Source organism: Cheilinus undulatus, linkage group 24 (assembly GCF_018320785.1).
Source record: "Cheilinus undulatus linkage group 24, ASM1832078v1, whole genome shotgun sequence".
In the NCBI taxonomy this organism is placed as follows: domain Eukaryota; kingdom Metazoa; phylum Chordata; class Actinopteri; order Labriformes; family Labridae; genus Cheilinus; species Cheilinus undulatus.
In genome coordinates, this window is record NC_054888.1 from 8,868,437 (window position 1) to 8,894,738 (window position 26,302).

The 26,302-nt window shown below is 39.1% G+C and overlaps 1 protein-coding gene across 1 annotated transcript in view; it reads left to right on the forward strand.

The window, feature by feature from the left end:
• The window catches only part of zranb3 (zinc finger, RAN-binding domain containing 3), a 183,746-nt gene that overhangs the window by 128,199 nt on the left and 29,245 nt on the right, over window positions 1-26,302 (forward strand). The window contains exons 16-17 of the mRNA XM_041781425.1: window positions 6,518-6,622; window positions 14,285-14,427. Of these exons, the coding sequence (XP_041637359.1) occupies window positions 6,518-6,622; window positions 14,285-14,427 (248 nt within the window). The remainder of the gene's footprint in view (window positions 1-6,517; window positions 6,623-14,284; window positions 14,428-26,302) is intronic.

The following is a 26,302-nucleotide window of genomic DNA, read 5'->3' on the forward strand; positions in this document are numbered from 1 at the left end:
TTTACACATTTTTTCCACTTTGTGCCAATTGTTGCCGATTTACACCACTGTTTTGTCACTTTTACACATTTTTCTCTAATTTTTGCATTTTTTTAACCACTTGATGCAATTTTCTGTCTACTTTAGCCACCTTTTGCCTCTTTTCAATGAATTTTTGCCCATATAGCCAATTTACATATTTATTGCCAATTTATGTCCATTGTTGCCCATCTATCACATTTTTTTGCCCTTTAAACTCACATTTGCCATTTTTTTCCTTTTTTCAGAAATTTTTGCCACTTTTTTCCACTTTTTTTTCCAATTTCTGCAACATCTGTTTGCCTATATAAGCCACCTTTTGCCATTTTGTGATGCATTTTTGCCCATTTTTTGCCACTTTTCAACTATTTTTGCCAATTTATGCCTCTTTTTGTCCCTTTTTGCCACTTCAGTCAAATTCTGCTACTTTAAAATTCCCATTTCACCACATTTTGTTCCAATTTACCAATGTTTAACCCATTTTTTACCATATAAACCAATTTTAATTCTGTTTTTAGGAACAGGGTTTTTTTTAAGGCTATACACAACAGCACAAATGAATAAAAGAAAGATAATTGTTGCTTTGACAAGAGTGGTTAGTACTTTGGTAAAAAAATACATAAAATATGTGCATCATAGCCCAATCTAACAGTTGACCATGACGTTGCTAATTTCATGGACCCCAATTTGGCTGGGCCCCTGAAAGCTTTCTCCTTTATCCCCCCTTAAGGACGGCCTTGTCTGCACATGACTGTTCTTGACTGTGCTTGGCTGTGTTGAACCGCCTTCAGGTACAGTGGGGGTTTCTGGTCTTTGGCACCTTTATTTTGGGGGTCGCAGGGCTGATAATTGTGAGGACCGCTGCCGTAGGCCTTATCCACCCCACACTCAGCCCTAAAGATGTGAACTTTATTTTTCAACAGATTTTTTTTGCTTGCACCTGGTTGAATTCAAGGACATCCAGAGCATGACCGGGGTTGTGTCAGTCCTCCTTCCTGCTCAGTGGTGCCCTCTGGTGGGCTTATATACTTACCATTATACGCCTTAGTTCAGACTCAATTTTTGACCCAAACATGCCTTAAAGGTCTACAAAGTACTGTGTATTTGATGCAAATATTGCAAATTCATTGTAGAATTGGAGTAAAATGCTTATGTATTTTCAACCAAATGTTACGTTTAGATCACTGATAGCAGTGCCTTTTCCAGCAGCAACAAACTGTGTAAGTGTATACAGGAGAAGATGCCAGGAAGGGAGAAAATTCCTTTGTAGTTTATCATATTTTCTGTTTGAAGGAAGCATCTCTTCTGTACTTGCTGCACTGTCGAACAAAGCAATCTAATATCTGGTCTCACCCTCAAAATATCAAGTATTTCCACTTGTTTGCCCTCATCTTGTTAGTTCACAGTATCATAGCAATATCTTCCGATATCTGAGAAAGTAATATAAGCCGTGAAAGAAATTCTTCTGTTACAGCAACTGAGAAAACAGAAAGACACCCACCTCCTCTGATACATAAAGACAACATTTATTTGATAGCATCAGTGAGGCTTGTTTGCAATCCAGCCCTCCTGTCTAAGTTATATAACTACAAATATTACCCTGACATTTATTCTCGTCAGGCAAGTGAAACAATAACTGGGCTTCATCGTCATTCACTTGGAAGTCAACTGAGCAAGTAAACGAGCGTGGTTGTGTTTGTTTGCTTTGGTTACACCAGTGACTCAACAGCAAATCCCACGTCTCACCAACTGTTTGGGCAGGAAAAACACGAGGAGCCAGTCAGGAGCCTCTGAAGAACCATGAAGGGACTGATACAATGTAGTGCTGCCACTATGCACCAGAGCTCCATTTACTGCTTCAGAGAGCCACTGAGCGTGTTTATGGATCTCTCTTTCTGCAGAGAGAGAGAAAGGGAAAATGTTTCTGTCAAAAATAGTCTCTATTGCTTTGTCACCTAGTAGCGCCTTCCAACAAAACCAAGACTGAGTTTTAATCAGGCTACTGTCTAGTAAAGATAGTCCAACTCACCTATTTCATCATATCATAATGTATTCTATCATATTGTACTGTTCTGTATAATATTGTTTCATATTTTTACAAAGTTACAATGTTATTTAAGAGATGCTTTTCTCCAAAGTGACGTACATTCGAGAGCAAGAACAACACAAGCAAAGATCTAGATAAGAAGAAACATCAGTAAGTGCCATCAAGTGCTTCAGGTCCAGTTGGACGCAAGTGCTGCCATGTAGAGTTTAAGGCAACGCACCTAAAATATACGTTGTTGTTTTTGTGTTTTTTTGTTTTTTGTTTTTGTTTTGTTTTTTTTGTTGTTTTGTTTTATAACAGCAACAATGAATCAAGCAAAATGTGGGATCTCTAATTGCCATCCATTCGACTTCACAACAACTAATTACCAAGTACCAATTGCTGGATTATTCACAGAGAGCTGGGCAAAGAAATCCCAGAAGTAGAGCAGGACAGTGCGAGCCAACTATAGCTGGGAGACTCATTCAACCACTGGGGACAGCAGTAGAGAATGCTCTGGCTGAGACTCAATCTACTACTGGGGACAACAGTAGAGAATAGTCTAGCTAAGTGCATAGTGCTCTCTGAAGAGCTGGGTCTTTAGCTTTCTTTTGAAAGTAGAGAGGGAGTCTGCAGATTGAGTGGAGTTGTGTAATTCATTCCACCATTTAGGGACGACAGAGGAGAAGAGTCGGGCTAGTGACTTAGGAGCATGATGCGCAGGAAGTACCAGACGCCTTTCGCTTTCTGAGCGTAGTGGGCGAGAAGGAGTGTAGACCTGGATGAGGGACTCCAGGTAAACAGGAGCAGTTTTAGTTACTGCTTTGTAAGCAATGATTAGAGTTTTGAATTTAATGCGAGCTGCAACTGGCGTGACATGAGCTCTCTTGGGTTGGTTGAAGACCAGACGTGCTGCTGCATTCTGGATCAACTGCAGAGGTATAACTGTGCATGCAGGTAGGCCTGCCAGTAATGAGTTACAGTAGTCAATGTGTGATATTATAAGAGCCTGTACCAGGAGTTGTGTAGCATGCTCTCTCAAGTAGGGTCTGATCCTTTTGATGTTGTAGATGGCGAATCGGCAGGACCGAGCAATCGAGGCCACATGAACCTTGAAGGTTGGCTAGGCAATCATGACACCCAGATTTCAGGCTGACTTAGTGGGCAAGAGATTGCACCAAGTGAGGTGGTGTATATTGAGAAAAGTAGGGGACCAAGCACAGACCCTTGAGGCACCCCTGTTGATAAGCCATGCAGTTTAGACACTCCTCCCTGCCATGATACTCTAAAAGATCTCCCTGTGAGGTAGGACTTAAACCACTGTAGGGCAGGTCCTGAGATACCAAGTGAAGAGGGTGTGGAGAGGAGGATTTGGTGGTTTACTGTCCGCTGTCAAAGGCAGCGGACAGATCCAACAGTAAGAGAACTGAGGACTGACCAGCTGCTCTGGCCAAGCGAAGTGATTCCGTCACCAACAAAAGTGTGGTTTCAGTAGAGTGGCCCCACCTGAAGCCAGACTGATTCTGATCAAGTAGATCATTGTTCTGCAAGTGTTCTGAGAGCTGGTTGAAGACTGTGCGCTCCAGTATTTTTGATAGGAATGGGAGAAGTGAGTCCGGCCTGTAATTTTCAACCAGGGCTGGGTTGAGAGTGGGTTTTTTGAGCAGTGGTGTAACCCACGCTTGCTTGAAAGCAGCTGGGAAAACACCTGTGGACAGAGAGGAGTTTATGATACAACTTACAGCAGGGCTGATTGTGGGCTCAATCGCCTGCAAGAGATGTGATGGTATCGGATCGAGGGGACAGGTTATGGGCTTAGAGTCGAGCAGAAGCCTGGTGACTTCGCTCTCACTTAGTGGAGAGAATGAGCTAAGTGATGCATCACTAGCTGGTGGAAGAAAACTGAGTTGGACAGGCTCAGAGAATTGGTTGCTGATGGTAGAAACCTTATCAGTGAAGTAGAACATGTCTGGAGTCAACATACTGGAGGGTTGTGGGTTAGAAGGAGAGAGGAGCGAGTTAAAAGCAGAGAAGAGTTTGCGTGCATCAGTGGCAGCACAGATCTTTGATTGATAGAACGCCTTCTTAGCAGATTTTAGAGCAGAGGTAAAACAGGACAGTTTTTGCTGATAAGCAGTCAAGTCAGTGGTTTGTTTGGATTTACGCCATTTTCTCTCTGCCGCCCTGAGCCCTGACCTTTGGGTTCTGATGACCTCAGTGAGCCAGGGACAAGGTGGAGTATTTTGAATGGGCTTAGACACCAGAGGGCAGAGTTTGTCCAGAGAGGAGGTCAGTGAGGAGCAGAATGTTTCTGTGGCCTCGTTAACAGTGAGTGTGAAGGACTCGTTACATGACGCTAGCGCAGCTGAGACCTCGTCAGACAGCTGTGTTGGGTCAACTGACCGAAAGTTTCTGCGGTATGATCTTAATTGAGTAGTAGATTGTTGTAGTTCAGGTAAGCCAAGTGAGAACTGAATGAAATAGTGGTCAGAGAGGTGAAGTGGTGTTACACTCAAATTAGCCGTGGAGCAATTGCGAGTTAGAATCAAATCCAGTGTATTACAGTGTATTATATTTTATCGTATCATATGGTATTGTAACTATTGCAGTGGTTCCCAGTGTGGTGTTCAGACCACCCTGGGGTGGCGCCTAAGATCTCAGGAGGGAGCGAGGGATCCTGTGTGCTCTGACGTTGTCAAAAAAGATGTACATAAATTTTTATAAAACAATAATTTGAAACATAATGTATGACAGCGTATTAAAGCTGACAAAAATAGAGAGAATCTGTTACTTTCTGAGCAAAAAAGTCCCATTTTTGGGGGTGGGGTGGGGCAACATATCTGAAATTATAAAATCGTATATCTACGAGAAGACAAACTCAGAATTTAGCAGTTTAGGGTGCGCAGATGATTGAGTGGTTTAAGGCGCTACCCATGTACGCAGGTGGCCCAGGTTTGAATCCAGCCTGTGGCCCTTTACCGTCTGTCTCTCCCCAGTCTCCTCCCTGTTTCTAAGTCCATCCACTGTCCTTCATCTATCTAATAAAGAAATGAAAAGGCCCAAAAATACATCTAAAAAAAAGAGAAGAAATTAACAGTTTAAAAAATCTTGAATTTACAATAAAAAATGTGAAATTTGCTAGTATGAAAGTCTTAAATGTTGACATTAGAATTCAAAATTTAAAGTTTTTGGAAATGCACTTTGATGGCAGCGTAATGTGAAAAATTATAAGCAACTAAAATGAAAGCAGTGGTTGAATTTTCAACTTTATAATCTCAACAATTCTTAGTTCTGGTTCATGTGTATTTATGACTTTTAAAGTCAAAAATGTATCTTTTTTTTCTTTACAAGTTAATGACTATGTAAACTTTAGAATTTAATTTTTTTTCTTGGAGGTTAACAAATTCTCTTCATTATTTTTTTTTCCTAAAGTGACCCTAATATGCTGTCATTACAACACATGTCTTTGTACTTTTCCAGAGTGGGTCCTGGGGGGCATGGCTTTTCTAAGATTCGGTGTTAAGAAACTAGGTTGGCACCATACCATACCGTGTCACTTCCTGTGGATGGTATGGCAGAGTACCACACCCCATAGTATCCTAATATATAGTGTTGTGTTGTGCTGTATTTTATCATAGGGTACTGTCATGTACTGTATCATATCATATAGGTTTGCACCACACCATACTGTATTGTATTGTATTGTTTTGTGTGGTGTTGTAGCATAACGTACCTTGTAAAATCCCATTGTTTTGTACTAACTTGTTATTATTACATCGTTATGTTTTGTATTGTATAGTACTGTATCTTGATTCATATTGTATCAATCTTATGAAAAGTGCATAGGATTGTTTGTATCATGTCATGTTGGACCCAAGGTGGAATGGTTGTTACGAGGGTTCAACCAATGGGGATCGAATGCAAATAAGTAAATAAATGAATAAGTTGTGTCACATTGTGTTGTAGTGTGTTATATTATCACAAGGCATATGGTATGGTTATCATATGGTTTGAAAATCAATAATCATTTGAACTGTTTTCGATAACCGTGCTTTATTATTACAGTTAATCATGTCCAGACAGTGTGCAGTGTAGTTTGCGTACTGGTGAATGGGAAAAACGTCCACAGGTCAACAGGAGACTTAAAGAAACATTTTAGGGAACAGGAGACGTCAATGTTTCTTTCCTCTGCCTTCACCAGTCCATGGTTGACCTGTCCTGTCTGTTAACATGGAGCAGACAGAGCTAATGATAAAGAGATATTTTGGCTTCATATATGGGAGCACATGCCCCGTCCGTCTTTTTATACAATCTTTGGTGTAGATTTTTTTTAGAGCTGAATACACATTTTCACACCTTTATTGGCAACACCAAAGGTTAATGATGTTATAGTAGCTCTGAAAAGAGTGATGGTGATTCCAGTAGCTGTTGCGGTAATAACCCTTTTCTTTCTCGCTTCTTTCTCTCTTCTAGGACGCTACTCCACTGAACTTGAGCTTCGTCCCTCTGGACATCAAACTAACCAACTGGGACGACCTGCCGGAGGCCTTCAGCCGGCGCCGGGAAAATCAAATACAGGTCTGCCCTTCCCGCCAGGCTGTGTCTGCTGCATGTGCTGTAATATTTGTGAATATGTGTGGGCGTACATGGGGATGGGAGCGTTCACACCGCGGAGACTTACCGATTTAATGAGTCATTACTGTTAAAAAGACTTAAAGGGGAATTCCACTGGAGGTGTTTTAGCTTTTAAAATGTGCCCATATCTCCTTTTTTTGGATTGATTTTAAAGACAAAAACATTCAACCATATGGCTTTGCATAATTTCTAATTTGATTCAAACAGATACTCAGGAGTGTAATTGAAAGTTTTCAGTTTAGTAGCCCATTGGCTGCTTTAAATAAGAGCTTAATTTTCTACATAGATCATTTACTTTGATATGAAAGTCTGTAGGGCTATCTTTTCAATTCCACTGACCCTGTAAAGATGAGGCACAAGGCTATAGATGGTTATTGGGGAGGCGTTTGTGTGTTATTGCCGTGTGAAAGTAATGACATAGCTGATCATAAGGAAGACGAGCAGCACAGCATTGGGAGCAAGAAAGATAGCAGTATAGACATAGACGGGGCCTGAAGGCGGAGAGGTGGGAGGGGGTGACAGAGAGAGGAAATAAGAGCGGGGCTGGTTCGGGGATTCAAGCCAGAAAAGGAGAAAGCACCGTTTCATGAGGGTCATTAAGGGAGACGGATCATCGCCTCGAACGACCCCGCACGCCAACCAGCTAATATTAAATCCTGCAATCTGGCATGGCAGCGACCGAGCGGCTGACAGACGCCCTACCTGTCACCTTGTTTATGTTGGTGTGTAAAACGCAGGCGTGAGCTGCATCCGTCCTCTGACCCATCATTTACGCCCTGTTACACAGCAATTGTCCATCAAAATCGATACTAAACAAGGAGTTTAATGTGCGCGGCATCACGGTCTGGAAGCAGAGGCAGTCAGTATAACAGGAAGAGGCTGCCTAAACAAACCTTCTAAAAAAGATTGTATTTATTTGTATTTCTTTCCTATAAATTTTCCAACATAGAAAGTATCAAGCAGGTACAGCACATGTTCCTGCCTTTCCTATGGTGATAAAGAAAAGCTGAGGCAAGGAGAGAAGCCGCAAAAACCAAAGCAGAGCAGGCATTAGTCTTAACAGAGAGACATTGATTAAATAGAATAAAGGAGGAGCTGGGGTGGAGGAGGGTTGCAAAACAACAGACTGACATTAATGTCAAAGCATGTGTCTTGTATCAGTAGTAGTGCTAGCATCCTGGCTAACAGTTCCCTCATTTTAGAGCTGAAAAAGTATCAAACTATTACTGGGTTCTGATGTTGGTGTCATTTATTCATGGTACTTTTTAACTCTTTCACCACTTTTTCCATCTATTATTGCCACGTCTTTTTGCCACTTTAACCCTTTTATGCTGTTTTCACACATTTTTGCCACTTTTTTCAACACCTTAATGCAACTTTTTGCCAATTTTAGCCGCTGCTTTTTTCTTTATCTATCTTTGCCATTTTGGGCAACTTTCCCCCCTTTTTTCCCAATTGTTGCCCATTCATGCCACTTTTTTTTCTGATATGCCCATTTTTACCCATTTTTGCAACTTTTTTCCCAAAAATCTTTATGCAACCTTCTGCTGATTTTAGTCACCTTTTGGCATTTTTTTTATTTTCACCAATTTTTACCCATTTTTGCCACTTTAGGCCCATTGTTACCCATCTATGCCACTTTTTTGCCACTTTTCACCCAGTTTTGCCCTTTTCGCACGTTTTTGCCACAGTCCTTCTTTTCCACTTTTTGCCCATATTTGCCAGTTTTTGCAACTTTTCAACCATTTTTGCAACTTTGTGCCAAATTGTTGCCCTTTTATGCCATTTTTTTGCTGTTTTTCCCCAGTACTCACTCATTTATGCCACTTGTTTTTTTCAACATCTTCATGCAACTTTGGCCACCTTTTGCCATTCCTTTTTTCAGCTTTATACTTATACTTATATACTTATTTTTTCCAGTTTGTGTCTTTGTGTATTTCTTTCCTGTAAATTTTCCTACATAGAAAGTATCAAGCAGGTACAGCACATGTTCCTGCCTTTCCTGTGCTGATAAGGAAAAGCTGAGACAAGGAGAGAAAAGCAGCAAAAACCCCAGAGCAGAGCAGGCATTAGTCTTAACAGAATGACATTGATTAAATAGAATAAAGGAGGAGCTGGGGTGGAGGAGGGTTGCAAAACAACCGACTGACATCGATGAAGTCAGAAGCAGAATAAAGGAGGAGCTGGGGTGGAGGAGGGTTGCAAATCAACAGACTGACATCGACAGTCAGAGGCAGACTGAAGGAGGAGCTGGGGTGGAGGAGGGTTGGAAAAAAGTGCTTTGCAGAGAGAACAGCAGGCTAGTGTAGTTTAGATCAGTGGTTCTCAACATGGGGTTTGGGCCTCCTTTGGGGGTCGTGAGACACTAAGAAAGGGCTGCCAGATGCCTAAAAAGAAAATAAGAATATTTTTTAAAAGATTTTTACAAATTTTAATGAAAACATATGCATAAGATTAAATAAATACATGGTCATTTGGTGAGATTTATGCTGAAATGATGTTTGAAAAAAATCTATAAAACGTATCTCTATAAAATCTATAAAACGTATCTCTGCACACAGATCCACCTACAGGACTGTCTGGGCCCCTGATAAACCCAGAGAATGGGCCCTCTCCAGTTGTGATTCATTGATATCAATGCATGTGTGTTGGATCAGTAGCATTGGTGCTAGCGTCCTAACTTACAGTGACCTGACTTTGAAGCTGAAATGTGTCAAACTATTATTGGGTTCTAATGGTGAAAATACTCATTTGTGCCACTTTTTAACTGCTTTTCCCACCCAATTTTGCCAGTATTATTTGCCCTTTTCATCAATTTTGCACAATATGCACACATTTTTGCCTCGCTTCACTTATTTTTGCCACTTTATACCAATATTTCCTAATTTTAACCTGTTTACAATACTTTCCCCACAGATTTTATCAAATTTGAACACATTTTTGCCCATTTTAACCTATTTTTGCTGCTTCATAATCCTTTTCACCACCATCTGTGCCCATTTCTTACATTTTCAAGCCACTTTTAAACTTTTCCCACCGCTGTATTTGCCCATTTAGTCACTTCTACACCAATTCTTGCACTATTGTTGCCCATTTTTGAGACTATTCTTTATTCATCATCTTTATTGCCTTCTTGGCTCACCAGTGGACCAAGGTCCACACTTAGCAAATCACCACTATATAAGATAGAGATATGCTGCACATTCAGCTTGACAGTGATAAATCAAAGTGCTTCCAGGTTCCACCTACACAATATCTGAAACTCACACATTAACCCATCTGACCTATGGAGATGGTGGAGTCAACCTCCCACTCTCCCAGTCTGCAGTCCTGAATTTTGACATCGGATTTGACTCCCTGACTTTAGACTAACCTTTGATGACCTCATGGTGCTGTAACCTCGGGATATTTCTAAAGCTTGTCCAGAGAAATTTACAGACTATATGGGTCTACGCCGAGCAGGGTTTCCACCATCCACCATGATGCTACATACATTCTGACTGCAGATCTTAACCTATGATCTCCCTCTGGGCTAAATACAGACAGCTCGATTCCAAGTACTATACAATATATCCCCCTCTAGATAGCTGCATAGATAACTTCTGGGTGAAAAAAAGCATTACCATTCACTAAAGCTCTAGTGAGGAGATCTTTTTACTGGCTATCAAACAGACTGAAATTAATATTGATGCCTCTATATGACCTACAAAAGCAAACGAGACCATCAGCAACTGGACTGGTTATTTCTTTATAGTGGTTTTGACTGCCTAGATCCCCGCCGTGGGAGGGTTAGCCTACCAGAGGGAAATGAGGTTTAAGATATGGCAATTTCATCCATGCAGTTTCTGTGCGACTGTTTAGTGACCTTGCAAAGCCGATGTATCGGCCACACTCCTTGTCCGTCATCAGACAGATTCATCTTGCAAAGCTTCAGTCTGAAATGTTTTTTCTTTGTCTGAGAATGTATGAACAAACCAGAATCAATAGAAGATAGAACATTAGTGAAACATTTGAAGAAAATCCCTTTATTATTTATGCTTGACATGTAGCATGCACAAGCAAAAATGGTCTGGATATGAGGCCCTGCTAACCTTGAAGTTTGACCTATAATAAACCAAATTTTATCAGTTCACCCTTAAGTCAGAGTGGACATTTTTACAAAGTTTGAAGATAATCCCTCAAAGCATTCTTGATTTATTATAAACTTAAGGTCGACACTGCAACTTAAAAAATCTTATCAGTTCACCCATGGGTTAGAGTGGACATTTGTGCAAAGTCTGAGCGGTATCACTCAAATCATTCTTGACATACTGCGTAACAATCAAGGGATGGAGATGCGTCCCATTGGCCCAGACGTTTTGACCTATGGCCTAAAAACATTAACTAATTCACTAAAAAGTAAGAGTGGACATTTCTTCAAAGTATGAACAAAACTCTTCAAGGCATTCTTGAGATACTGAATTTGTAAGAATGACTTAGAAAGTAAGAAATGAATGTAACCAATGACTTTAAAATTTGATCTAAGAAGTACAAAATCTAATCAGTTATGCCTGGAATCAGAGTCGACATTTGTGCAAAATTTGAAAAAAAAAAAATCCCTCAAAGCATTCTTGAGATAGTGTGTTTGCAAAAGAAGCAAGGACTGAAGAGAAGGCTCAATGACCATAATGTTAGACCTATGGCATCCTCACTCTGATCTTTGGTCAGAGTGGACATTTGTGCAAAGTTAGAAGAAATTTCCCCTAAAAGATTCATGAGGTGTATTTGCAAAAAGGCATGAAGATCTGGTTATCCTTGAGTCAGAGTGGACATTTGTACAAGATTTAAAGTAAATCCTTCAAAGCTTTCTGGGAATATTGTGTATGCAAGGATGGCCCAGAAGGCAGGGGGTTAAAGTGTAGGCCCAGTGACCTACAACATCTAAACAGTTCATACTTGGGTCAGAGTGGATGGTTGTTCAAAGTTTGAAAAATTCCCTCAAGATTTCTTAAAATAGTATGTTGGCATCAAGGGGTAAAAATATAGCTGAATGACTTTGAAGTTGAAACCTACAAATCTGGTCAGTGCATCCTTGAGACAGAGTAGAAGAAGTTTGAAGAAACCCATCAAAGCATTCTTGAAGTGTTACGTATGCAAGAATGGCCCAGAAAGCAAGGGGTTAAAGCAGGGGTGTCAAACTCAATCACAGCAGGGGCCGGATTCTGAATTTAGGTCTAACCTGAGGGCTTAACAGGGTCAACATTCAACCACAAACTGTCAACCTCAGTGATAGATTATGGGCAAATTAAAAAAAAAAAAAAAAAAAATTTGAGATTAAAAAGGTCAAAAACATCTGAGGTGAAAAAAATGTACGTGTTCAATAGGTCAAAACATATTATTAAAAGTCAAAAAAAGTTTTTAAAAATTATTATATAAAGTCAAAATCGTGAGTTTAAAATGTCAAAGTATCAGTTTAAATTATACATTTTGGGTCTAAAAGGTAAAAATATGAGATTAAAAGTCAAGTTAGGAGTTGGAAGGTCAATGAAATTTGAAATATTTAGTTAAAAAGGTCAAAATATGATTTAGAATTTAACATTTTTAATCCAAAAAGGTTGAAATATGCAATGAAAGTCAAAATTATGACCTGAAATGTTTAAGATATGAAATAAAAAAGTCAAACCCATGGGTTTAAGCTGTAATCCTGAGATGCAAAATTGAAAATATGAAATGAAAACACAAATATTTTTTCCCCCACATTCCTGACTTTTTATCAGATCATTTTTACCTCTTCATTTTTTTTAGAACTTAACAAGGACATTTTAAATAATCGGGATTAAATTTACATTTTTATTGTGGAGGGAATTAGCAGACCTCATACTGGTGGGTACAATTTAATAAAATTAATACATAATCACACAGGCCAGTTATAACTGTACCACGGGCCGGATTTGGCCTCCAGGCCTTGAGTTTGAAACCCCTGGGTTAAAGAGTAAGCCCTGTGACCTACAAAACCTAATCAATTAATTCTTGAGTCAGAGTACAACTGCTCAAAACTTGAATAAAACCCTTTAAAGTGTTCTTAAGTGCTACATTTGCTAGAACTGGGATACTGGATACTAAGTAACAAAGATAAGGCATGATGACCTTGAAGTCTGACCTATGACCCTCAAAATTTAATAAGTTTATCCTGGGGTCAGAGTTGACATTTTTGCAAGGTTTGAAGGAAATCCCTCAAAACTTTCTTGAGATAGTGTTTGCAAAAATGGCCTGGAAAGTAAGGTAGGAAGATGAGGCCTAGTGCATTAATGTTTGACCTATGACCTCCAAATTGTAATGGGTTCATCCTTGGTTTTGTGCAAAGTTTGAAGAAAATCCCACAAACTTTTCTTGATATCCCATTTACTAGAATGCAAGACTGAAAGACAACCCAAAATGCAAAGCAAAATAAGAATAAGAATATTTTTTAACTGTCATTATCAGAGAATAGATTTAAGGAATCTTTATTCTCTTTAATTTCGTTAAAACATTTTGATACATTTTAACATGTACAGTGCTTAACAAATTTATTAGACCACCTGTCATATTTGTCTCAAAGACCATCCAGCATCATGAAGTGCTTTAAGTCGAACTCTGTCATTTTCAAGGAGCTCTCCAGGCTTTACCATTTTGAACAGGAATGAGGAATTTCAAACTGAATTCACCCAAATTTGAGCCGGCTCACTGGGCTTCTCTGAAAGGTCAGAAATGAATCAAGCATAACATTCAACCAATAAAACGAATTCTTCTGTTCAGGAATGCAAGTAAACAACTATAATTTGACATATTAATCAAGAAATAATAATGTGCTTTACTATTTTTTAATTTTTTTGTAAATCAGTAAATTTGAAAATTCATGGATAACAATAATAATTATATTTTAGCATTAAAAATATAATTTGGGTTAAAGAGCTTCTACATATTGGTGTATTAACCATTGCAGAAACATAAAAATTGATTTTGGTAATTACCAATGCTGTTAATTTAGGGCAGCTGTGGCATAAACCTTACTTTGGTTAGGGTTAGGGTGGTCTAATGAATTTGTTAAGCACTGTACATTTTATGTGTAATAGCCAATAGAATAGGTATATGACTCTAAGAGCAGCAGCAAAGCAAGCCTTGGTTTAAAATCCTCTCTGTATAATGCATATTGACTTTTATCTACAGACAAATAATCTTTGTTGAGAGTAGGTATCATCTATAGAAAAAAACACTCCTGCAGTGTAATATACGCCGGTAAATTGCCCATTAGGCCTTGGTGCTTGGTGTGCTATTTGTTATTTTGCCAGCGGATTTTCTTTGAATCCTTGACTTGGCTGAAAGCATAGAAAGCTCTCTCTTGGCTTGATGGGTTTTATTCAGCTCTCAGGAAAACTGTCTCCTCGTGTGCATTTGTGTGTACTTGGTGCTCTGCAGGTTTGGATTGTTTGTTTTCTGCTCAAATTTGGAAAAAGAAAATTTGCTCTTAAAGAGACTCCAGTATCCAAACTATCAATTTGTGTTGAAGATGAAGGCTCCAGCAGTTTCACTTTTCAGCTTGAAATTGAATATGAAGTGAGGTGACATCCCTCCCTCCCCCATCTACAGGTCCTGAGGTTCGTTCAGGATTGGAGCAGCCTGGCAGCCATGAAGCAGAAACTGCTCCGACGCAGCGGCCTCCTCTTCCACAGCCCAACTCTCGGCCTGCAGCAGCTGGCTGCCGCCCAGCGCCCGCACTCGAGCACCAAGAGGTCAGATTCTGGCTGGAAAAATGTTCTTGAAGAAATCTGCTACTTTGACTTTGAACAGCTTAGCTGTGATTAATTATTCTGGCAGTCATTGACTATTCACTAAGCCCATCTCCACAACATCAGAGCTGGCCTGTCAGGCTTTTCGCAGGTTGGAGAGCTGTGCATGATTCTGTAATAAGAGTGATTCGCAGTGTTTAGAGAGTTTCCAAAAACCAAAATATCAGAAAAAATGATCATTTAAAACAGTGTTTGCCAACCATTTTCCCTCTGAGCCCCCTTATACGTACCTAAGAAAACCTCAATCCCCCCCAAGACCCACACGAAAGGAAAAGCAACACATTGCTGTAAAAAAAAAATCAACATTGATTTTATTGTTTCACTGATAAAACCCTAAAAAACATTGTGCATATCTTTCTCACCAAAAGACCCCCATAAAAACTACTTTACAACTGTTTTATCATGAATTTAGTCAATGTGTGCGGCGTTAAACATTTTAGTTTCAGAGAAGCGTTTGTACATGTTTACTAGAAGTTGCTAGCTTAAACGGTACTTTGCTTTTATCTTTCTAAAAACACGTTTTACAATTTAGCATTCGTAGCTAACCAAGATGGACTTGTATTCATCAAAAATATCAGTCAGTCCTGGTGTGATAGTCTTTCTTTCTTCCACCTAAGATCTAAAACACAGTGCAAAAACTAGGAAAGTTAGCTAACAAACAAAACAGACTGGTTAACTTAAAAAATGAAGCCTGTTTTTATCTTCCTCTTTCTGAAACATTTTAGTTTCAAACAAGGGTTTTTACATGTTAACTAGCAGGTAGAACAAACTTGCTAGGTTAAACTGTATCTTGCTTTTATCTTTTGATACAACAATTTAGCTCTCCAAGCTAACTAATTTTGCATCACAAATTAGTGCCTGACACAAAGGGGGTTTTTTTCAGAAGAAATGAAGTGCCTTGTATGTTTTCGACACAGTGTACAGGCAAGCCAACATATTTTCTTGGCCCATTTTTACATAAAACTGGTTCAACAATGTGGATAAAACGTTCTGATCTATAGCCATTACGCTGCGGTTCTCTGAGCTCTTTGTAACTACAGGAGCCGCTATCACAGAAATCTTACTCTTTTGGAAACATTTTAGTGTCAAACAAGAGTTTTTACATGTTAGCAAGGTGGTACAAAATGCTTGCTAGCTCAAACGATACTCTAGTCTTTTAAAAAACACGTTTTACTTTTTAGCACCCTTAGCTAACCAAGATTGAGTCATCTTCATCAAGAATAGTAGTCAGTCCTAGTGTTATTATTTTTCTTTCTTTTTTCTTTCAAGATTTAAAGCAGTGTAAACAAGTAGGTAAGCCAGCTAACAAACAAAACAGGCAGGCTAAATAACTAATCATGTTTTAATCGTCCTCTTTTTAAAAACATTTCATTTTCAAACAAAGGTTTTGACATATTGTATTTATCAAGAAAATTAGTCAGTCCTTGTGTGATAGTTTTTCTTTCTTCTACTCAAGATGTAAAATAGTGTAAATAAGTAGGTAAGCTAGCTAACAAAAAAAAACAGTCTGGCTAACTACATAATGAAGCTTGTTTTTTGATCTTCCTCTTTCAGAAATTTTAGTTTTAAAGAGGGTTTTTACATGCTAGCCAACAGGTAAAAACAAGCTTGCTAGCTTAAATTGTATCCTGCTTTTGTGTTTTGAAAAACAGTTTTTACAATTTAGCACTCCTAGCTTACCATGATTGAGTCATCTTTCTCTTTCTTAAACCTTTTCTTTTTAAATAAGGGTTTTTACATGTTAGCTAGCAGGTATAATAAGGTTGCTAGCTTAAATGCTACTATGCTTTTATCTTTGAAAACAAGTTTTTTTAAGTTAGCACTCTTAACTAACCAAGATGGAGTCATATTCGTCAAGAATATTAGTCAGACAGTGGCTGTTTTTGAATTGGCCTGCTGCATACTCCTGCCAAACACAGTATGCAGTATGTATTGCGCACTGCGTACTGTGTTCGACAGTAGTATGCAGTATGACTGCCAGTCGGACGTTATTGTGTAGTATGCTTGGCCCGGTTTAGCTGGTTTCCGGTATACAGAAGTATGTCATACCCTGGTCAATATTAAACGACTCTACAGTGTTTTCCATACATTTATGTACAGAAAAAAGTGGGAAGTGTTTTTATTTGATTTTTTGGGAGTTTTATAGCCGTTGTTTTTAGCTTAGCATGTATAGTGCAGTGACAGGACACACTTGACAGCACCTTTCCAGCCGTTACGAGCCGTAACGGCAAAACAAAAACAACAGTGACCTACTACAACTTATTCCACTATAGTACATGTTAAAAGGGTAAGGATAAAAGGTAATGGCACTTTTTGTAACCGTCAGCCACTCTGGTGAAAGTTCCGCCACTCTCCGCTATTACAAACTCTGACCCGGCGCTTTGAATTGTGGGTAACAGTAGGCAAAGCAGACTGGTCCGACGCATACTGTGAAATTTTCCTGAATCAGTACATCATCCGGGTATTTTTGGCATACTGCAACTTTTGCATTTGTTCGCATACTACATTTTGGGCGAATCAGTATGCACTGCTAGTATAGTAGGCCAATTTGAAAACAGCTTTAGTCTTTTCTTTCTTTCTTCTATTGAAGATTTAAAACAAAATGGAAACAAGTTGGCAAGCTAGCTAAAAAAAAAAAAAAAAACGGAACAAACTGACCACAAAATGAAACCTGTTTTTATCTTCCTCATTTTAAAACATTTTAGTTTCAAACAAAGGTTTTTACATGTTAGCCAACAGGTAGAACAAGCTTGCGAGCTTAAACTGTATCCTGCTTTTAGCTCTTGAAAAACACGTTTTACAATTTAGCACTCCTAGCTAACCAAGAGTCATCTTGAGCAAGAATGTTAGTGGTGGTGTGACAGTCTTTCTTTCTTCTACTCAAGATTTAAAATGCAATGCAAAAACTAGGTATGCTAGCTAACAAATAAAAACAGACTGGCTAACTAAATAATGAATCCTGTTTTCATCTTCCGCCTCTCTAAAACATTTTAGTTTCAAACAAGGATTTTAAAATCGATCAATGGATAGTTCTTCAAACAATAAGTCAGTCCTAATGTTTTTTTTCCACTTGCTGTTTTAAACACCTCACTGAGAAGTACAGTAGCCTATGTAAGTGAGCAGAAACCTTGCTAACTGAAAAATGATGCCTGCCTCTACCCTCCTCTATATGAAATCCCTTTTCACATGCCAGACTTTTTGGAATAAATCTTCCCTTCTTTTCATCAATTCTAAACCAGAAAACATGTTTCCCTCTCCGAGCTGAAGAAATAATTTGACCTAGCGCCCCTGTTGTGCCAGCTAGTTTACATTTTTCAACTGAAATAGGGAGATGAGTAAGTTCCCAACATTATGTCAGAAACTGAGGAGAATGTGGGAGATTTCACAGAAAAAAACAAGCAGATTTGTAAATACTAACTGCCCCAGGCGCCGTGGTAGGCTGAATAGTATTTGTGTGGGTGTATCAAAGGGTGTCAGCTGAGGCAGAAGAGAAGATGGGATGCGCATGTGTGCGTGTACATGTGTGTTTTTTGACAAACAAGCATTGTTGCTGGCACACTAATTACAGCTGGCGTGTATAGAGGCAGGGAGAGTTTGCCAATTACAGGGTAGACTCGTGCATGTGTGTCTAAGAGAGAGTGAGAGAGTGTTTCTCAACCGGGGAACGTGTTTGGGTGCGTGAACCTAATCAAGGTGTGAGTAGGAGGCAATTGGCCCGGCTTGATTTGATACCTGTTTGATTTATTCACTAATCAGAACCAATCAAGCTCCAGCATCGGCTCAGCGGGGCGATCACGGCTCACCTTCCCAGCTCTGAGACGCTCAGTTTTCAACGACTTCAAACTTAATGCACTTTGCCTGGGCTTCCAACACTGTGGATATTTCCATCATAAGCCACTCATGATGATTTACAGTGATTTTAGAGGAGTTAAGAGGGTTTTAATCCAGTTTGCATCCTCTCTAAGTATGCTTTATTGCTTTAATTACTGCAACATTCTTTATAAACACTCTGTTTCTTCTATAGCACATTACTGTAATAAAATTAGAGAGCAGAAAACTTCTTTGATGGGTGCATGTGCACACTAATTATCTTCATATAAGAAGCCTTTACCTTTGTTTGTTTAGTTTCACCGGCAGGAAGAAGACAGTTGAGACTTCAGGATTTTTCTTACCCGTCTACAAGGCAGGCGTTCATTATTTCCTGTTTGTAATAATGCAGACATAACCCTGTATGTGAGGTGCACTAGTACATACATTTTTCATCAATATTTATTTGTATAGCACCAATTCATAACCAAAAATTATCTCAAGACAAAGAGAAGGTCTACACCACACTTTATGATATACTATTTATGAAAGAATGAAGAAGAAGATATGGAAAGAGAAAAGAGGGAAATGCAGAAGGAGGGAAGAAGGACAATGAGAAGGGGAGAAGAAAGAAATACAGAAAGAGAGTAGAGAGATTAAGGAAAGGGGGAAGAGGAAGATAAAGAATGAGAAGAAAGAGATGCAGAAAAAGAGTAAAATTCAGAAAAAGAAGGGATATGCAGAAAAAGAGAAGAGGGAGATGCAGAAAGATAGAAGAGGGAGATGAAAGAAGTGAAAGGAGGGAGATGCAGAAAGGGGAAAGAGGGAGATGAAGAAGGAGAGAAGAGGGTGATGCAGACAGAGAAAATACAGAGATGCAAAAAGGGGAAAGAGGGAGATGCAGATAGAGAGAAGAGGGAGATGCAGACAGAGAAAAGAGGGAGATGCAGAAAGAGAGAAGAGAAAGATGCAGAGAGAGAAGAGGGAGATGCAGACAGAGAAAAGACGGCAATGCAGAAAGAGAGAAGAGGGTGATGCAGAAAGATAGAAGAGTGCAATTCAGACAGACATTTAAAGCTAACCTGTTAGACTACAGCATAACCTTATAAGAAAAATGACTTGTTAAGAGTACTTTTACATTACCAAATACTATAACCCTTCACTCCTCTTGTTGGCTAATTTGAAGTAATTTCCTCTTAATTCATTTCTGTCCACTGACAGAGTTCCCATTTAACAAAAATGCTCTATTTACAGCATCAATCAGGAAGTTCAGTCATACACTTGGTTTTAACTGTTGTTTACTACTCAGGTTAAAGGTTGGGCTACATAATCAACCAAACTAGACCATCAAAAAACTTTAATTTCTGTCTGCTTTTTTATATGTCTTATGTGAAAACATACTCGCTATTAATAAGCAGTCACTGGAAGCTCTTGCAGAATAGTCTAACTAAATGGTCTCGTAGTTTTAGACCAGTGCCCTGTATTTACTGAAAAAGATCCTGACTATATTCATGCTTATATGAAATGATTTAATGACCATTTTTCTCATTGCAGTGCAAGTAAATTTCAGTGAACCAGCTGGGGATTTGGACCATCCAGCATTGACTGGACTGTTTCTGTAGCAGCCTGTCTCACTCAGGAAGGTGGAGAATAGCAGCAATCAATCACAGTAGCTTCAGCAGGGCCAGACTGCAGCATAAGCTCGTTAGTTGTATTTCACACAGCTGAGCAGGGCCTGGCCCCGGAGCTGAACCCCAGGCCGGTCTGGGCAGTGGCAGACTGCTGTCTGTGGGCCTGCAGGTACGCTGTCAGCAACCCACTGCCATACAGACCTGAAACAGCGCTCTTACAGCTGTGCTTTAAATGGATACCAGGAGAAAACTGAGTCCATGTGATTTAAAAAAAAAAACAGTTTACTGGTGTGTTTTATGACAATGGCCTCCAACACCAGAGGAGCATCTTTAAAGCTATCAAAATATATGGAACACATATGTTACATAAGTGCACAGTTTATTTTGTTTTTGTTGTACATTCAATAAGAAATTTGGCACTGATATCCTGCAGGTAGCAACCAGGCAGGATAAAACCCTGCTTTTACTGACTGTATCAATGAAGATCCCTTTCAAAAATGGTAAATTCTCAAATTTGGCGGCAGGTCCATGGTCACGACTGTATTAGTCAAGTTGGACTCGTTTCAAAAACTAGTTACAGAAACTGTCTTTATGTTTTTTCACTCAAATTTGGTGACAGGTCTGTGGTCATGACTTTATTGGTCAAATTTGACTTGTTCCAGAAACTGTCGGTTGTTTTTTCTCAAATTTGGCGACTGGCCCGTGGTCATGACTTTATTGCTCAAATTTGACTTGTTTCAAAAATGGTCGATATTTCGCTCAAATCTGGCCACAGATCTGTGGTTGTGACTTTTTGGTCAAATTTAAACTGGATTTTTCCCAGTTTTTCCTTCTTTAATGTGAGGAAATGTTCCTATGTAATTGTACATGGACCAAAGTGTAACCTTTTTTTTAGACTATAAAGTCGAAAAGTAAAAATCCAACCACTGTGTTCAGTTTGGTTTCTTGGGATTTTTTTTACTTAAATTTTTGACCTTAAACACTATACATTTTTATGTTTTCTAGTGTCAAAATATAAGACATTTTAAACTTGGAAATTTTGATTTTTTTCTTGTTAATTTCTGACTTTTTAAACCCTGAAATACTGAGTTTGATTTCTTGTAAATACATACTTTTTAATCTCAAAACTTTCGATTTTTTTCCCCTAATAATGTTGACTTTTTTTGCACAAAAATTCTCCTAATTTTTTTCCTCTTTTAGGTTGGCATTGATACATTCTGATTCTAATCATGGTTTTAAAACAATATATTTACATCTAATTTTGACAACCTAAGAGCAGACAGGATCCCGCACCTCTCTAAGGGTGCCCAGACCCCAGGTTACAAACCAACCTGGGCCATACGTACTCACCACATCGGCCCCCTACTCCACCCTAAAGGTGGAGACTTCATTATTTTTCAAAAAATTATTTTCCCATGCCCCTGGTGTTATGCAAGGACACCCAGAGCACTGCCGGGGTTGTGTCAGTCATCCTCTATGTCCGATGTTGCCCTCTGGTGGGCTTACTCGCCATTACACGCCTCACTTTAGCCTGAATCTTTGGCCCAAACATGCCTAAAAGTTCTGCTCAGTGCTGTAGATTAAATTTCTTGTCTTTGTGCTCTATTCAGTTGAATACAGGTTGAAATGTATTTTCAAATCACTGTATTCAAATGATATCAATCAATGAGGGTCAGGGACATAGCCAGGGATTTTGGGCCCCCAGAAAGAATGTTCCACAGGGGCTCCTTAAGCAAGCAACAAATGTTGCATCATTTTTACAAATATCAACGCATTTTAATGTATTTTTAACCATAATTTCCATAGTTTATGAGCAATATTTTTACTATGGTTAAATTGAATTTTCTTGCATTATTTCGTGGTGCTGGACTACACCATTTGGGCATTTTTAAGGGACAAGCAGGGCCCCCCCAGTATTATTTTTTTGTCTATTTGATGCAAATTTCAGTCTGTTGACCAATTCATTCAGCCGCTTTGATTCAAAAATTACACTAAGAAAATAAATAAATAAACACTTTTCATTGCAGGCTTCTCAGGGGCCCCTCCCTACTGTGGACCCAGGTAATCAGTGCCCATTTTCCCCTCTATGCTATGCCCATGATTAGGGTACTACTGAATGAAAAAGAATTGGTGGTTCCAAATAATCCCAGTCAGGCCTGGCTAAATTAGCAGGCTGCTAGCGTTAGCTTCAAACTTAGCAACACAAAAACAGTGTTTCACAACCAAAGACGCTGGTTGTAAATCCATGCAACTTTTTCCCTCTCTTCGCTTTACCTTTAAGCCTCTTACTGCCACTAAGTAAGTCAGAGGAAATGTTTAAACCTCTCCACAATAAAGAGACTCACCTGTGTAAATATTGGACCACCCATAGTCAAAAAAAGTTGAAACGCCAAAAGATGTCTGCATAAGGACAGAACAGGAGTCACCTCAGTGTACAGAATGACTGTCCAAGTATAGCTTTATAAAAAAAAGCATGCAAACACAGACACTCACATCCACAGTCTCCCAGAAGCGCAGTTGGACTCCAGTTTAGTGTAAGGTATCTTGTTTCATCCTGCCTCTGCTCTGGGACTGTTTGAAGCAAAGGAAGCTTGTGTGTTTGATGGAGACTTACCTTCTTCCTCATCTCCCCTCAGCCTCCACAGAAACTTCTGCTCTTTGATGTGTCTTCCTCCTCCACTCTCAGCCTCCTGTCATCCATCTTTCCTTTATTTTTTTCTCCCCTCCTATACCTTCTTTCCATCTACCTCCCAAAGAAAGTATTCTGTCCAGATGGAGGTGGTGGAAATGAATAAAAATGTCCCCGCATAGCCTGCAGGGCTAGGTAGAAATACTAAATGCACAGTTTAACAGTGGCAACACCTTCCTGTTGAAATAGCAGGGCATTTTATGGCACCTTGGATACAATAAGAACAGTGCACTGAAGATGGGAATGCATCATTTAACACTTCTCGTAGAATTAAACCACCAATTCATATTGAAATATCCTTCTGTATGAAAGGTGTTTATCTGCATTAGATTGCCCATTCACATGCAGAATACAGGTGAATACCTCTGTGAACATTACAGCTGTATAAGTATACACATTACGGCTGAAACATCCAATTTTGTTTCTATGCATTTACATCAGCAACCTTTCAAAAAATGTTAAATATTTAAACCACAGCCACTCTTTTACTGTCTATTTAAATAGAATTAAATGTATTCCCTATAAGTCCAGGAGCCGCTCCAGTTATTGATTTTATATCAACACTGGCAGTGCTACTGTTTGTCCGCCAGCAATAAAGTTTTATCAAACTAAGTTCAGGAATTGACAAAGCTGTCAGTGCAAATGTTTGTAAAATGCAACATTAATTATCGATCTACATAACAATTTGTGAATGGCTTCATCACCTGAGTTGATTGTCTGTGAAACAAGCATGCCCCCGATGGCTGCCTCCTGTCTTTCCATTCTTCTAGTTTTAGAAAGCAGCCATATTGCTTTTCACTTTATTAAAATCCTTTGCTTACTGTCGGTGCCAATAGTACTTTGCCCGCACTGAGATCTATCCATACTGTGTCAGAGCAACATATTGTTGATCTTCTTTACAGACTGGTAGCATAAGGCATGGGGATCTTTATCCACTTCTACAGCTGTTTCAGACTGGGTGCATGGCGGCTGCGTGACAGCTGCGTCACGACTTGATTTTCATTTCAACGTGCATGTTAACTATGATGGCTTTCAGTCTGCTTGAATGTCTGAGGTGCTTGATACGCGCCTCAAACACGCCGGCTGAAAAATAGAAGGTTATTTTTACCAGTCAAAATTGACAGGAAAATGGGGCACAGATGACCTAGTGCAGGCCCACATGCAGCCCAGAACCAACTCAGCCCAGCCTGTGGTCATGCCAGAGATGCAGAGGGCAACCTGTTTCGCCAGTTTGCATAAATTCCCACTGTAATTTAGCCTGTGAATGCAACACTCTGCCTAGCCTAGTAACAGTCTACCTACAATGCACTGTTATTTTGAAGCATGGCTAGCGATGCTGACAGAAATAGCCCCAAGATACCGAGTAAAAAAACAGGTCCCTTTCAACTGCAGCTACAACTGTGCAAATTTAGTTTAATGCACTTTAAAGGAGACATATTTTACCCCTTTAAGACAAGTTTACGTTGGTCTCAGAGGTCCCCAAAACATGCCTGTGAAGTCTGTTGCTGAAAACACACTCCAGTATAGGATTTTTGCATCTCGAAAAATCCCTCTGTTTCTGTTTCCTTGTTTTGTGCCTGTGGCTTTAAATATAACTGAGCTGTCTGACTCCGCCCCTCTCAGGAAATGGATTTGGCTAAATGGATATGGCTCCCCTGGTCCTCTTCTCAGCTGGCAGCCGAGAGGAAGATCAGGAGAGGAGGCCAGAACTTTCGTCCAAAACTGGGGGCGGGGCTAACTCCCCACATGACATCATGAAGAGAAAATCTGAGAACAGCTTGTTTTAGCACAATGGATGAATGGATTTTTCGAGTACTAGGAGGGATTGTGGACAGGCCAGGGGCAAATATTTTTGCTAGAAAAGTCTGAAAACGTGATTTTTGCATGATATGTCCCCTTTATGATATGCCTGGGTAAGATGTGACCAGTTATTTACAAAATTTTTTTTTTTTTTTATGCTATTTATTTTATTTTTATTCAAGTGAACAACACATCACTAATACCTCAGGTTATGTTCAAATACAGCTCAGTTGTTGTGTTTTTATGCACTTTTTGATGTGCATTTGTCATGTTGCCAAATTTAAAAGGGAGACTATGAGTAAAAAGTGCATATTTTTCATCAAATTGATCTATATTGGTTTGAAATTTGACATTACCAGCTGTTTACTAGGCGCTGAACATGTCTGACTCAGCTACATTTCTTGATTTTAGAATTTGACCTTGTTATTCTTGTTTGTTTATTTTAGTTTATTTTAGTTTATTTAAATATACACATCACATATTTTGTACCATCTTGCATCACTAAATAAAAATAATAAAATAAAATGGAATTAAATTAAATTAAATTAAATTAAATTAAATTAAATTGAATAGAATGGAATAAATTAAAATAAAATAAAATAATTTTTACCCAGTTGAATTTGTAATTTAATAGCCCTAGCCTAGTTGTTTAAGGCGTACCTAATGTATGCAGGCATCCCATTTTCAAATCAGGCCTTTTGCAACCCTTGCACTCTCTTATCCCCGCTCCTGACTCTATCCATTATCCTCCTCTATGGATAAAAGTATAAAAAGCTGACAGAAATATCTTACAAAAAATAAAAAGTTGACGGAAAAATTATACAGTTCCTATGATTTTTTAAAATCTTATTATTAATTTTATAGATCAGTCATGGTCAATATAGTTTTGTTTTTTTAATTGAAAAAAAATACAAAAAAAATCTCTACAATGTCAAAACAAACAAGTGAAAACATATTTCTACAAAGTCATTCCAGTTAAATAAAGATATAAAATGTAAAATAAGTGCATAAATATTCAGCCCATTCAAAGTCACACTGGTTCATCAGTATTCCTGGCTACCATTACACCCTGAAGACAAAAGAACATTCCAAGCATCTCAGAGAAATCGTTATTGGAAAGTACAAGTCAGGGGGTGGATACAAAAAAAAAAAAGGTGCTGAACATCCACAGGAGTTCAGTTACATCCATCGTCAAGAAACAGAAGGAGTCTGGCACATGTGTAAATCTGCCAAGATCACGCCATCCTCACAAACTGGCTGGTCGGGCAAGAAGGAGACTAGTGAGAGAGGACACCAAGATACCAATGACTACTCTGAAGGAGTTACAAGCTTCAGCAGCTGAGATGGGAGAAACTCTGCATACAACAGCTGATGCCAGGGTTCTTTACCACTGTTGAAGAAAACTCATTAAATCTGTTCTAGATTTCCCCAAAAGGCATGTGGCAGACTCCATGGTCAAGTGGAAGAAAGTTCTTTGGTCTGATGAGCCCAAAATGGTGCTTTTTGGCCATCACACAAGATGCTAAAACACCAAACACACCATCCCCACTGTGAAGCACAGTGGTGGCAGCATCATGCTGTGGGGATGCTTCTCAGCAGTCGGCTCTGGAGAGCTTGTAAAGGTAGAGGGTAAAATGTATGTTTTAAAATAAAAGGAGGAATTTTATTCAGCCTGCAAGAGATCTACAGCTTGGGAGAAGATTTATTTTCAAGCGAGACAATGACCCGAGGAATAAAATGAAAGCTACACAGAAATGTTTTAAAGGCAACAAGGGGAGTGGTCTGGAGTGGCCTCAATCCAAAGGAGAATTTTCAGCTGGATTTGAAAAGGCCTGTTCACGCCTGATCCCTGTGCAACCTGACAGAGCTTGAACATGACCATGATTGATTT